Below are 15,333 nucleotides of genomic sequence, written 5' to 3' on the forward strand. Positions count from 1 at the left end.
ACTTGCCCAAAGTTACACAGCTGATAAGCGGCGGAGCCGGGATTTTAACCCATGACCTCTTTCCACTGAGCCACGCTGCCTCTCTATTCCTTCGATTGATTAACTGATTAAACTGAGAGATATTTTAACTATGTTGCAAAAATGAATAGCTATGACTTTCCATGCCCTGAGAATATTGGAATGCAAGTATCATTGATTGACTGATTAATCTGAGAGATATTTCAATTACATTCCAATGAGAAGCAGTGTGGCCTAATGGAGAGAGCACAGACCTGGGAGCCAGAAAGCCCTGGGTTCTAATCCCTGCTCCACCACTTGTCTGCTGTATGACCTTGGCAGCTGTGTGACTGTGGGCAAGTCACTTCACTTCTCTGTGCCTCAGTTCCCTCATCTGTAAAATGGGAATGAAAACTGTGAGCCTCATGTGGGACAACCTGATGACCCTGTGTACCCCAGCTCTTAGAACAGTACTGTGCACATAGTAAGCACTTAACAAATACCAGCTTAACTTCTTTGTGCCTTAATTTCTTCAACTATAAAATGGGGATACCCTTTCTCCATCCTCCTTAGACTGTGAGGGGCAGGGATGGTGTCTGACCTAATTAACTTGTTCCTACACCAGTGCTAAAAAGAATGTTTGACACATAGAAAGCACTTAACCAATACCATAGAAAATATGATCACAACAATAGCTATGACTTTCCGTGCACTGGAAATATTGGAAATGTTACATACAGTAAACGCTCAACAATAATGCTCATTGATGGATTGATTAATCTGAGAGATCATTTCAACTACTGTCACAAAAATGAATAGCAAACCACTTTGCTGAAAAGCAATAAACCAATTTTATTTTTAGTACGTAAACAGAATGAGCTAAGTTCATGGTGCGGGTGTAATTAGATATTATTGTGCTGTTCCATTTTTCATGCCTAAAACGTGCACTTATTTTCTGAAATCCATTAATCTCCCGGAACAAGAAAAACATATATGCATCAAGACTATAATCCACACATTGTTTATTCATGTATAGATGCTATTTTAACTGATATAAATCTTACCACCTCTAGTATCACCTTCGAATCTGAAAGACAGCCAAATATGGCTGACTGTATATACTGAATGTGGTTAAATTTAAGTAAAGAGAATAAATTATCATTTGTCAAATAGTCTATATTTTTATGCATATAATTTCAGAATTCAGGTGAACTATTGAACTCTTCCATCCCTAGATACAAGATAGTGAAAAAATAATGTGAATTATGACTCTCCCATTCTCTGCCCTCTACTGTGGCAGAAAAGTCTGTCTATGAGGCTGGTGCCATTGAACTCCCCAGTGGAAAAGGTTCATGTTTTCCTCTTCTGAAAAATAGCCTGTAGTTGCCTAATTGCACTTAGTCATTTAGAACTCTCAAAGGGAGAAAGGTCCATCTTGAGACCAAAGAAAGTTGTTTTGTTTTTAATGCTGGGGAAGCAGCGTGGCCTAGCAGAAATAGCATGGGCCTGGGAGTCAGAGGACCTGAATTCTGATCCTCCACTTGGCTGCTATGTGACTGTGGTCAAGTCACTTCACTTCCCCTTGCCTCAGTTTCTTCATCTCTAAAATGGGGATTAAAATTGTGTCCAATCTGATTAGCTTGTATCTACCCAGTGCTCAGTACAGTACCTGGCACATAGTAAAGGCTTAATAAATACCATTTAAAAATGTTATTTAAAGCACTTGATTGAACATTTAGCCCTTACTATACTATCTGTTGGGTTTACCTAATGCTTCACTTTTTTGAATGGAATTGGTTGAGCGCCTACTATGAGCCATGCGGTGTACTAAGCATGGAGGTAGATACAAGATCATCAGGTTGGAGACAATCCACATCCCACATGGGTGTCACCGTCTTAATCCCCATTTTACAGATGAGGTAAGTGAAGCATAGAGAAGTTCAGTGACTTGCCCAAGGTCACATAGCAGATACATGGGAGAGCCAGGATTAGAACCCAGATCCTTCTGCCTCTCAGGTCCAAGCTCTGTCCACCAGTCCACACTGCTTCTCACTCTAGGCCATGTTGCTTCTCCTTGACATCCTAATTCTCCTGCTGATGTTGCCCAGGTATATTGTTGGCCTTTTGGACATCCACACACACTGGACTATTGATTCGATGGACTAGTTCACAATGCTTGCTAGGCCTGTCCTGCGCCATGGCAAACAATCCAGAGGCTGGCAGCCTGGAGTTAAATGATCTTCCCTTCAGTGCTCTTTACATTGCGTTTGCTTACCCTGAATCTTAGCTGCTACTTCCCTGTCCTCATTTGCCTAGAATTTCACCACCTGGAAGAGCTTAGTATCTGTTTCAAGCCTGGAAATTTGACTGCACACTCTCTCTTCCAGATGGTTCATGACCATGTTAGAAGCAGCGTGGCTCAGTGGAAATAGCATGGGCTTTGGAGTCAGGGCTCATGAGTTCGAATCCCAGCTCTGCCACTTGTTGGCTGTGTGACTGTGGGCAAGTCACTTAACTTCTCTGTGCCTCAGTTCCCTCATCTGTAAAATGGGGATTAAGACTGTGAGCCCCACGTGGGACAACCTGATTCCCCTATGTCTACCCCAGCACTTAGAACAGTGCTCTTTACATAGTAAGCGCTTAACAAATACTAACATTATTATTATTATGTTTACTGAGACAAATACTGATACTAATCTCTGTGTATACCAGAAGAACGAGGGCCCCCCTTTAGTGTTCCTTTCTCCCTTAGCCTGTTACTTAACCCTGGCCAAAAATTCCTTTAATTCATTCATTCAATAGTATTTATTGAGCGCTTACTATGGGCAGAGCATTGTACTAAGAGCTTGGAATGTTAATGATAATAATAACAATAATAGCATTTGTTAAATGCTTACTAAGTGCTAAGCACTGTACTAAGAGCTGAGGTAGATACATGATAATCGGGACCAACATGAGGCTCACAGTCGAAATAGGAGGGATAACAGATCGCTGTTAAATGACTTGCCCAAGGTCACACAGCAGAGAAGTGGCAGAGCTGGGATGAGAACCCAGCGGCTCTGACTCCCAGACCTGTGCTCTTTCCACTAGGCAACACTTCTCCTTTCAATTCCGGTCAATCAGTGGTATTTATGGAGGACTTAGTGCATGAAGCTCTGTAATAATTGTGGTATTTATTAAGTGCTTACTGTGTGCCAGGCACTGTTCTAATCGCTGGGGTAGATACAAGCTAATCCAGTTGAACACAGTCCCTGTCCCACAGAGGTTTCAAAGTCTTAGTCCCCATTTTACAGATGAGGGAACTGAGGCACAGAGAAGTTGTGTGACTTCCCCAAGGCCACGCAGCAGGCAAGTGGTGGTGTCAGGATTAGAACCCAGATCCTTTGGACTCCCAGGGCCATGCTTTATCTACCAGGCCATGCTGCTTCTATGCTGTTTCTGTACTGAACTATTGGGTGAGTACCAAAGGGTCAGACAACACAATTCCCCCTCTTAAGGACCCTCCAATTTAGCAGAAGAGACAGATCCAAAATAAGTATTGATGAGAACAAAATGCAAGATGGATATGTTGCTGAATGAAATTGTAGAAGCAGGCAACCCTATATGTTCAGAAATACTATGGGTAGTTTTGAGTGCCTAAGTGCAGAGGTGGTGCAAAAGTACTAAGAGAATAGTCGGGAGAATATGCCCTGGGAAGAAGCAAAATTATTCGGAGAAGTCCTGATTACTCTTACCTACAAAATGATCTCAGACCCAGGCATTTTATTTCAGGAAGAAAATGATCGAGCTGGGGAGCCTAGTCAAGATGATAAGGGTAACAGTGAAACTTTCTGATAGGGAGAGAGAGTTAGGACTTTGCAGTATATCCTTTAAGCACTTGTTATTCTCCCCAGCCTCAACAGCACAGCACTTTTATACATATCTGTAATTTATTGATTTATATTAATGTCTGTCTCCCCCTCTAGACAGTAATATTGTTATGGGCAGGGAACTTGCCTACCAATTATGAGAAGCAGGGTGGCTCAGTGAAAAGAGCATGGGCTGGGGAGTCAGAGGTCATGGATTCTAATCCCCGTTCTGCCACTTGTCAGCTGTGTGACTTTGAACAAGTCATTTAACTTCTCTGTGCCTCAGTTGCCTCATCTACAAAATGGGGATTAAGACCTGATCATTTTGTATCTATATCATTGCTTAGAACAGTGCTTGGCACAGAGTAAGCACTTAACAAATACCATCATTATTATTATTATTACAGACTCCTAAGTGCTTAGTAGCTCTGCACATAGTAAGTGCTCAGTAAATACCATGGATCAACCGATTGATTGCTGTTCAGCCTGTAAAGCAAAGACCGAGAAGGGGTAGGATTGATCGGTACAAAATTACGAAATTGTGTGGACTGGTCAATGCAGGATTATTTTTCACTAGATTGGACAAGACCAGGATGAGAGCTCATCTGTCAAATGTGCATCAGTACTGCGAGTCCTATGTGGGACATGGACTGTGTCCAATCTGAATATCTACCCAAGCCTAAGGGCTTGGCACATAATAAGTACCATTAAACAAGTACTGTTAAGCAGTCTGTCCCACACAGGGCTCAGCTTAATTTATTGCTATTGTTTTTGTCTGTCTGTCTACCCCGATTGGACTGTAAACCTGTCAGTGGGCAGGGATTGTCTCTATCTGTGTCCGATTTGTACATTCCAAGTGCTTAGTACAGTGCTCTGCACATAGTAAGCCCTCAATAAATACTATTGAATGAATTGAATGAATAAACAACCATAATAATCATTAGATTCCTGACATGATGATGCCTAGACTTGAAGACTCAGTAGAATTGATTTCTGATCCTTTCCACATTGCAGGTCAAGTGCTCCGACTCAAAATGTTCCGTGAAGATCACGGGTCTTGGATGACAATGTTCTTCAGCACGATCCTCTTCCTCTTCATCTTTTCACACATCTACAATATGATTCTCCTTATGGAAGGGAACATGGGGTAGGTCACTCTTTTCTTCCCCTTCCAGTCATCCATGCTTTTTTTGGGTGCTTTCGCTATGATTTGATCCTACCGAATTTTGAAAATATTTCAGTAATGGGAATATTGAATTATGTATCTCTCCTTTATGCAGCTTGCTTTAAAGGGGTTAATCGGTTCATTAACTAAGCAAAGGGGCCTTAGAAGTAAAGAAGATGGACCTTCATTGGAGTGTGCTTATTTTGAAAATATATAGCAAAGGAGCATGGTATTCACACAGAACAGGGTGGAGACCTACTCTCTAACTGATCTGATCAGGAATGCAGCCTGTGGACCCTTTCACCAATGGAGAAAAGTTCATTCATTCATTCATTCATTCATTCATTCATTCATTCATTCATTCATTCATTCTTATTTACTGAGCGCTTACTGTGTGCAGAGCACTCTAAGTGCTTGGGAAAGTACAGTTCATCAATAGAGACAATCTCTGCCCACAGCGAATTTACAGTCTAGAAGGAGGGAGATAGACATCAAAAGAAGTAAACAGGCATCAGTATAAATAAGTAGAATTATAGATATAGAGTTCTGTACAGATTTAGGGCTTTGGGGCTTGGGAGTGTGTCATAAATCCCCACACCAGAAGTCTAATTGGAACTGTAGGGCAACTTTCTGAATGGCCAGAGTCTGTTCTGAAGAGCCAGGTTTGACTTGTCTTGTGAGGGAAATGTCACCCTTATTTGAAGTGAAGATGAAGTAAACATCCAGTTAGCAAGGTTTGTGATTTAGTCACACTAATCGAGGATAATGTAGAATAGTGGAAAGGATTCTGGTTTGAGAAATTTGGCTTCAGGTTAAGATGGTTGTTCTGTAATTGCTACTTGTGCTGGAAGCACACTTGAACTTGTTTAAAATTGAGATTGTTTCCAAAATGTAACCTAGTTGAAGCAAAACAAGCACCCATTTGCAGGGTACCTGTAATGAATAAATGGCCTTTGAGAATCTATGGTACTACAAACAGCCGAAGTTCTGTTTAAAAGGTTCTAATGCATTTACATTGGCAAAGATGGGTAAAAAAAGTTAATTATCCAGTGGTTGAATTCCTCATGCATTTTTTCTGAAGTTTTGTTAAACCTTCTGTATAGGAAACAAGTGTAGTGGATAGGTAATGGGCTGGGAGTCAGAAGGTCATGGGTTCTAATCCTGGCTCCTCCACTTCTTTGCCGTGTGACCTTGGGCACTTCACTTTGCTTCTCTGGGTCTCCGTTTCCTCATCTGTAAAATGGGTATTAAGACTATGAGCCCCATGTAGGGCAAGAACTGTCCAACCTGATTTGCTTGTATCCACCGCAGCACTTAATACAGTGCCTGGCACAGAGTAAGTGCTTAACAAATACCATAACTTTTATACACAGTGGAGTATCCCTTTGCATCTGACCAAAACTCTGGGTTTTATTACCAATTATCATTCTAGTTCTTCTCCAACCTGTTCAGTAGAAGAGTGCCTGACATAATAAGAACAAAATGTTTCTTAACTTCTTATACCAAAAGTCCCTAGGGCATTTTGTCATTATGTAGCGAATTGGGGAAATATAGGTAAGCAGAAAAAAAAAATCCTTTTTATGTTTGCTTGACAGCTGCTTGGCTTCGTGGAAAGAGCACGGACTTGGAAGTCAGAGGATGTGGGTTCTAATCCCAGACTGCCACTTGTCTGCTGTGTGACCTTGGCCAAGCCACTTCATTTCTCTGTGCCTCAGTTACCTCATCTGTAAAATGGGGATTGAGACTGTGAGCCCCGATTAGACTGTAAGCCCGTCAAAGGGCAGGGACTGTCTCTATCTGTTACTGATTTGTACATTCCAAGCACTTAGTACAGTGCTCTGCACATAAAGTGCTCAATAAATACTATTAAATGAATGAATGACAACCTGATTACCTTGTATCTAGAGAAGCAGCATGGCTTAGTGGCAAGAGTACGGGCTTGGGAGTCAGAGCACTTAGAACAGTGCTTGGCACATAGTAAACGCTTAACAAATACCATTATCATTGTTAATCCCAACTCTGCCACTTGTCTGCTATGTGACCTTGGGCAAGCCACTTACCTTCTCTGTGCCTCAGTTACCTCATCTATAAAATGGGGATTAAGACCGTGAGCCCCACGTGGGGCAACCTGATTACCTTGTATCTACCCCAGTGCTTAGAACAGTGCTTGGCACATAGTAAACACTTAACAAATACCATATTATTATTATTATCATCTATGGTATTTATTTAGCACTTACTGTGTGCAGAGCACTGAGGTAAGTGCATTGTTGAACGAAAACTGAATGATTAATTGTTGTTGTTATCATCATTATTATTAGCAGCGTTTACTGAACTTGGAGCCATATCCCAGATCGGGATATGGAAATGGAAGGGTATGATGATTGAGAAAAAAAAACAACCTGAAATCAATCAATCAGCGGTCTGTTGACCCTTATTGTGTGCAGAGCACTGTAGTGAGTGCTTGGGAGAGGACAGTGACTTTACTTTGGGATGCAGTGTGTGATATCAGAGGTGGTTCAGTGTCTACAATTATTAGGTTGTGGAGGTTCCGTGACAGTGTGGTGGATTTTGCTCCACAAAATGTACAAGTGTCATTCTCCGAGATGATCCCGTGGCAGTTTATAGAATTGCCCGACTGAGCCTCTACCAACTTTAAATTTCTACATCACCAGACTTTCTGAACAGGGAGGTAGCACGGGGGAAGAGGGAAGCAGGACTTTGAACTGGAAGGTATATGTTGCCATCCAGACCATCCCAGGTCCCAGGCAGAGGAAGGCCTCTTTCCTCAGCCTTTCACTGGAGTCTTGCAGCCTGAGATAGATAGGCATCATGGATGAGAGTGTTGTCCTTTGAGAAAGAATTTCACTCTGGAGATAAGATGGAGGTGGAGAAATGGGGAATGGCATCAGGTAAGCGGAGAAGAGATTGTACAAATGCTTAGATTATGCTCTTGTCCTGTCCTATCCCACCTTGTTTACTGTATCAACTTCCTTGTTGACTTTCCAGCCTCTTGTCTCTGCCCACACCAGTCCATACCTCACTCTACTGGCCCAGATCATTTTTCTACTAAAATGTTTAATCCGTGCTTCCCCACTGCTCAACAACCTCCAGTGGTTATCCATCCACCTCTGCATCAAACAGAAACTCCTTACCATCGGCTTTAAAGCACTCAATCAGCTTGCCCCCTTCTAACTTAGGTCCCTGATTTCCTACTACAATGCAACCCACACTCTTTGCTCCTCTAATGCCAACCTACTCACTGTATCCTGATCTCATGAAACTCACTGCCGACCTCTTGTTCACATCCCGCTTCTGCCTGGAACACCCTCCTTCTTCATACTGATGATCACTCTCCCCACCTTCAAAGCTTTACTGAAGCAACATCACCTCCAAGAGGCCTTTCCTGATTAGGTCCTCATTTCTCCTATTCTCTCTTGCTTCCGTATAGCCCTTGCCCTTGAATTTGCACCCTTTTAGTCACCCCTCATTGAGCCCCACAGCATTTACATACATATCCATAATTAATTTATTTGTTTATATTAATGTCTGTTTCCCCCACTAGATTTTAGGTCACTGTGGGCATGAAACATGTCTACCAACACTGTGATATTATAATAATGATCATAATCATGATAATTGTGGTATTTGTTAAGTGCTTACTATGTGCCAAGCACTGTTCTAAACTCTGAGTTAGATATAAGGTGGGATACAATCCCTGTCCCACATGGGGCTCACAATCTTAATCCCCATTTTACAGATTAGGTAACTGAGGCACAGAAGAGTTTAGTGATTTGCCCAAGGTCACATCACAGACAAGTGGTGGAGCTAGAATTAGAACGCAGACCCTTTTGACTCCCAGACCTGTGCTCTAAAAGACTATCTCTCAAGGACTTAGTACAGTGCTCTGCACACTGTAAGCACTCAATAAATACTATTAATACTATTAACTGATTGATCATTTGTAAAATATTTGGGCATTTTGACTAATTTAGAATCTGTCTTTCATTTCTCTCTGAAGCACAAAATAGTGAAGCAACTTGGTCCTTGATTCTTTCTCTCACTGCACCCCAGAGGCACCCACTCCCACTTTCACCCCCACCCATCACACTTTTCATTTTAATGATATTTGTTCATTCATTCATTCAAGTGTATTTATTGAGTGCTTATTGTGTGCAGAGCACTGTATTAAGCACTTGGAATTTACAGGCAACAGAGAGAGACAATCCCTGCCCCCAAACGGGCTCACAGTCTAAAAGGGGGAGACAGACAACAAAACAAGTAGACAAGCATCAATATCATCAAAATAGATAAATAGAATCATAGATATATGCACATCATTAATAAAATGAATAGAGCAATAAATAATATATAAAAATATGCACAAGTGCTATGAGGAGGGGAAGGGAGTAGAGCAGAGGGAGGGAGTAGGAAGGATGGGGAGGGATGAGGAGCAGAGTGAAAGGGAGAGCTCAGTCTGGGAAGGCCTCCTGGAGGAGGTGAGCTTTCAGTAGGGCTTTGAAGAGGGGAAGAGAGTTAGTTTGGCGGATGTGAGGAGGGAGGGCATTCCAGGTCAGTGGTAGGATGTGGGCCAGGGGTCGACGGCGGGACAGGTGAGAACAAGGCACCGTGAGGAGGTGAGCGGCAGAAGTGCGGAGTGTACGGGGTGGGCTGTAGAAGGAGAGAAGGGAGGTGAGGTGGGAGGGGGCAAGGTGATGGAGAGCTTTGAATCCAAGAGTGAGGAGTTTTTCCTTCATGCGAAGGTTGATAGGCAACCACTGGAGGTTTTTGAGGAGGGGGGTGACATGCCCAGAGTGCTTCTGTAGAAAGATGATCCAGGCAGTGGAATGAAATATAAACTGAAGCAGGGAGAGACAGGAGGATGGGGGATCAGAGAGAAGGTGATGCAATAATCCAGTCAGGATATTATGAGAGATTGTACCAGCAAGGTAGCTAGCAGTTTGGAAGGAGAGGAAAGGGCAGATCTTGACGATATTGTGAAGGTGAGTTTGGCAGGTTTTGCTGATGGATTGGATGTGTGGGGTGAATGAGAGAGCAGAGTCAAGGATGACACCAAGGTTGAGGGCCTATGATACCGGAAGGATGGTAGTGCCATCCACAGTGATGGGAAAGTCAGGGAGAGGACAGGGCTTGGGAGGGAAGATAAGGAGCTCAGTCTTGGACATGTTGAGTTTTAGGTGGTGGCCGGACATCCAGGTGGAGACATCCTGAAGGCAGGAGGAGATATGAGCCTGGAGGGAGGGCGAGAAAACAGGGGAACAGATGTAGATTTGGGGGTCATCTGCGTAGAGATGATAGTTGAAGCCGTGGGAGTGAATGAGTTCACCAAGGGAGTGAGTGTAGATGGAGAACAGAAGAGGGCCAAGAACTGACCCTTGAGGAACCCCTACAGTTAGGGGATGGGAGGGGGGAGGAGGAGCCCCCGAAGGAGATCGAGAATGAACGGCCAGAGAGATAAGAGGAGAACTAGGAGAGGACGGAGTCCATGAAGCCAAAGTTGGCTATGTGTTGAGGAGGAGGGGATGGTCTACAGAGTCAAAGGCAACTGAGAGGTCGAGGAGGCTTAGGATAGATTAGGAGCCATTGGATTTGGCAAGAAGGATGACTTTTGAGAGGGCGGTTTCGGTGGAGTGGAAGGGATGGAAGCCGGATTGGAGGGAGTTGAGGAGAGAGTTGGAATTGAGGAATTCAAGGTAGCGAGTATAGATGACTCATGTGTGCCAGACACTATATTAAGTACTTAGCACAGTGCTCTGCACTCAGTAAATGCTCATTAAATAGCATCTATTTGTCGGTCGATCTGAGTGCCCCTATAACTTTTACTAGGCAGCTGGAGAGCAGTGAAGTATATGGAAGTGTTCAGGGTTCTTCCCCAGCTACCTACATGCCCTTTCCCCATGCCTCAGTTTCTTCCTGATAGGAAACCAATTCATGAAGCAGTCCCTGAGTTTCATCTCAATCAATGGTATTTATTCAATGTTTTCTACGTGTAGAGCTGTGTAGAGCACTGTACTACACACTTGTCCCTCGAGTTTGTAACCTTGTTGTGGGCAGAGAACATGTCTGTTTATTGTTCTGTTGTATTCTCCCAAGCACTTAGTAGAGTTCTCTGCACACAGTAAGTGCTCAATAAATACAACTGAACCAACTCGTGAAAGTACAATAGAACAGAGTTGGTGGACTCATTCCCTGTCACTGGCACTTTGTCTAAAGGAGACAGATTAGATGATTGTCTAGATGATTGACTGACTCATGCCTCAGAGAGAGATTCTTTCATTCAGTCGTATTTATCGAGCACTTGCTGTGTGCAGAGCACTGTACTAAGCACTTGGAGAGTACAATTCGGCAACAAGTAGAGACAAACCCTACCCCACAACGGGCTCACAGTCTAGAAGGGGGGAGACAAACAAAAGAAAACAAGTAGACAGGCATCAGTGGTGTCAAAAGCAGATGGCTTCCTATTAATTTCCAAATACTTGAAAATTTTAGCACAAACTGATGATTGATGGACATATCTTGCCACTGGAACAAATGAGACAATAAATTCTCCAGTGGATGGGTGGGTGGCCCGGGGGGTGGGCAGTAGGGATTGTGTCATGTGACTGCAGAACGGGGAGGTAGGGGACAGTAGTAATAATAATGATAATGATAATAATTGTGGTATATATTAAACACTTACTAAATGCCAGGAATTGTTTTAAGTGTCTGGGGTAGATATAAAATAATCAGATTGGACACAGTCTCTTTCCCATGTGGGGCTTGTGTTCTTAATCCTGATTTTACAGATGAGGTAGCTGAGGCACAGAGAAGTTAAGTGACTTGTCCACAGTCACACAGAATTCAACTCCTTCACAGTGAGGTTGATGGAGTCGATAGGATGCCCTGACAACCTCAGAAACCAATGGAATGATTGTCATGCTCATTGCACTGTTGACACAGCACTGTGGTGGATATAATAATGTTGGTATTTGTTAAGCTGTTACTATGTGCAGAGCACTGTTCTAAGCGCTGGGGTAGACACAGGGTAATCAGATTGCCCCACGCGAGGCTCACAGTCTTCATCCCCATTTTACAGATGAGGTAACTGAGGCACAGAGAAGTTAAGTGACTTGCCCACAGTCACACAGCTGACAAGTGATGGAGCTGGGATTCGAACCCATGACCTCTGACTCCCATGCCTGGGCTCTTTCCACTCAGCCATGCTGCTTCTCAGTGATTCATAGATTCATTTATCCATTCAATCAATCATTTATTGAGCTCTTACTGTGTGCAGAGCACTATACTAAAAGCTTGGAAAGTACAATTCGGCAACAAATAGAGACAATCCCTACCCCACAATGGGTTCACAGTCTAGGAAGTGGGAGACAGACAACAGAACAAAGCAAAACAAGTAGAGAGGCATCAATAGCATCAATATAAATAAATAGAATTATAGATATATGCTCATCATTAATAAAATAAAGGGAATAATAAATATATACACAAGTGCTGTGGAGGGGGAAGGGGGAAGAACAGAAGGAGGGAGTGGGGACGATGGGGAGGGGAGGAAGAGCAGTGATGTGTGGTCAGTATGGGGTGGAGTTGGAGGTCAGTGAGTTCAAGAGTGCAGTGTGGCTGGACTTTTAAGATGTCAGCCTGGTACTGGGATGTTTTAACTGGGATATACCATCTCAAATTTTGGAAATAATCCTTTTTCTTGCTCTACCTGGATGTGCCCCAGTGAGCGTGTTGTGTGTTGAAGAAGCTGCCTGAAGATTGATCTTTCACTTACAGATTTTCAGGATTTTAAAACTATGGACCAAGTTTGGAGTGATGTGACCTAGTGGAAAAGGCACAAAGCGGTCAGGAGACATAGATTCTAATTCAAATTCTGCCACTTGCCTGCTATGTGTCCCTAGCAAGTCACTTCATCTCTTTGTGCCTCAGTTTCCTCCTCTCTAAAATGGAGATAAAATACCCTCAGGTACAAGGAATAGGAAGGGACTGTGCCCATTCTGTTTTTCTTCTGTTTTCCCCAGGACTTAGCACACTACTTGATACAGTGTAAATGTTTAATGAACACTGCTACTATTATCATGACTGAAAACAAATCATTCATGTAAATGATGTTTTATATCAGATTGAAAATTATTGTCTTAAAGCTTCAACATTATCCCCAAACCCCAAGAGAACCCCTCCTACCATGATAGTGTCTACCAACTCCCCCTCCCTTTCTCTCTGCTCCTTCTCCCCTCCCCATTCCCCCACTCCCTCCCTCCGCTCTATCCCCTTCCCCTCCCCACAGCACTTGTGTATATTCGTATATATTATTACTCTATTTTATTAATGATGTATATATATCTATGATTCTTTTTATCTTGATAGTTTTGATGCCTGACTACTTGTTTTGATTTGCTGTGTTTCCCCCTTGTGAGCCCATTGTTGGGCAGTGATTGTCTCTATCTGTTGCTGAATTGTACTTTCCAAGTGCTTAGTACACTGCTCTGCATGCAGTAAGCGCTCAATAAATATGATTGAATGAATGAATGAACTCTTTATATAGAGAAGCAGCATGGCTCAGTGGAAAGAGCCCGGGCTTGGGAGTCAGATGTCATGGGTTCGAATCCCAGCTCTGCCACTCGTCAGCTGTGTGACTGTGGGCAAGTCACTTAACTTCTCTGTGCCTCAGTTACCTCATCTGTAAAATGGGGATTAACTGTGAGCCTCACGTGGGACAACCTGATTACCCTGTATCTACCCCAGCGCCTAGAACAGTGCTCGGCACATAATAAGCGCTTAACAAATACCAACATTATTATTATATTGTACTTTTCTACATCCTCACTTCAGTGCTGTGCATACCGTAAGTACTCAGTAAATACCACTGACGATGATGATAGGCCTGAAACTTGATTTAACTAATATTTTCACTATGGAAAATAAAATAACAAACCCAAAGATGCTGTCAGGAGTTATGCATGCACCCAGTGGGTTAGAGCTAAATTAAAGGTTTAGAGTCTTCACATTGTGGCAAGGTTTAACCTTATTTGGTGTAGACTTTCCTACCGATTCAGCTTTTTAGACTATTCAGAATATAGGTTGGTATTTAAAATTTAAATCCTCAAAGAGAAGAATTACACTTAAGTGGAATGGAAGTCATTTAGAATCAGCGGGAGAAGTCACACTGGCAAGTAGGTGAATCCTAGAAAGAGCCACATGATGGCAGCAAAATATGCGTTTTTGAGAGCAAACTTCCTGTGCTCCAGTTTTTGTCTCCAGTGAAAAGCAGGCAATTTTTTCTTAAAATTTCCGAAGCTTGTTAGTGAGCTCTGATAATTATTGTTATAATTTTTCTGCTAATTCCATAAAGTTGGATTTTAAATAAATTCATTTCTAAAATTTAATTTAATAATAGTAATAATGAAAATAATAATACTGGGATTTAAGCGCTTACTATGTGCCGGCCACTGTACTAAGTAATGGAGTAGATACAAGCTAAACAGGTTGGACACAATCCCTGTCTCAGGCTTCTCTTAGAGAAGCAGTGTGGAGTAGTGGATAGACCATGGGCCTGGGAGTCAGGTCATGGGTTCTAATCCTAGCTCCACCGCTCGTCTGCTGCGTGACCTTGGGCAGGTCACTTAACTTCTCTGTGCCTCAGTTACCACATCTGTAAAGTGGGGATTAAGATTGTGAGCCCCTCATGAGACAACGTGATTAGCTTGTATCTACTCCAGTGCTTAGAACAGTGCTTGGCACAAAGTAAGCACTTAAATTCCATTATTATTATTATTATTATGTGGGGCTCACAGTCTCGATCCCCATTTTGTAGATGAGGTAACTAAGGCCCAGAGGAATGAAGTGGCTTGCCCAAGGTCACACAGCAGACAAATGGTGGATCAGGATTTGAACCCAGTACCTTCTCACTCCAATGCCCATGCTCTATCCACTGCGCCAGTTTGCTTCTCCGCTCCTTGTTGCTGGTGATGGGACATACCTTTTCCATAGGATCCACTAGTGTCTGAGCAGTGCACACCCAAAGGGTCAGAGACAAAAGAAGGGGTGCTACTATATTTTCAGGGATGCGGTATGTCAGCCATCCTCTCTTAGTGACACACCTCTGGATTTGGTGTCTCCATTGGCAGACAACATCTTCTAATAAAGACGACCAAACTGCTACTTGTCGGTGGGAAGAACCCTTTTTCATCTTGGGCTCTGAAGTGGGTGAAAGCTGAAGTGAGAACATTGTAAAAAGAGCCCGCCATTTTAATGTGCAATAGGGAGGCATAGAATCTAAATTTCCCATTAGAGAGTGGACACTGG

The 15,333-nt window shown here is 42.9% G+C and overlaps 1 protein-coding gene across 4 annotated transcripts in view; it reads left to right on the top strand.

The window, feature by feature from the left end:
• TMEM117 (transmembrane protein 117) overlaps positions 1–15,333 on the top strand; it is a 537,883-nt gene that overhangs the window by 123,973 nt on the left and 398,577 nt on the right. For all 4 annotated transcript variants that reach the window (XM_029057972.2, XM_029057969.2, XM_029057970.2 and 1 more), the window contains one exon: positions 4,860–4,992. In XM_029057972.2, coding sequence (XP_028913805.1) covers positions 4,860–4,992 — 133 coding nt within the window. The remainder of the gene's footprint in view (positions 1–4,859; positions 4,993–15,333) is intronic.

This window comes from Ornithorhynchus anatinus, chromosome 2 (genome assembly GCF_004115215.2).
Source record: "Ornithorhynchus anatinus isolate Pmale09 chromosome 2, mOrnAna1.pri.v4, whole genome shotgun sequence".
NCBI lineage: Eukaryota > Metazoa > Chordata > Mammalia > Monotremata > Ornithorhynchidae > Ornithorhynchus > Ornithorhynchus anatinus.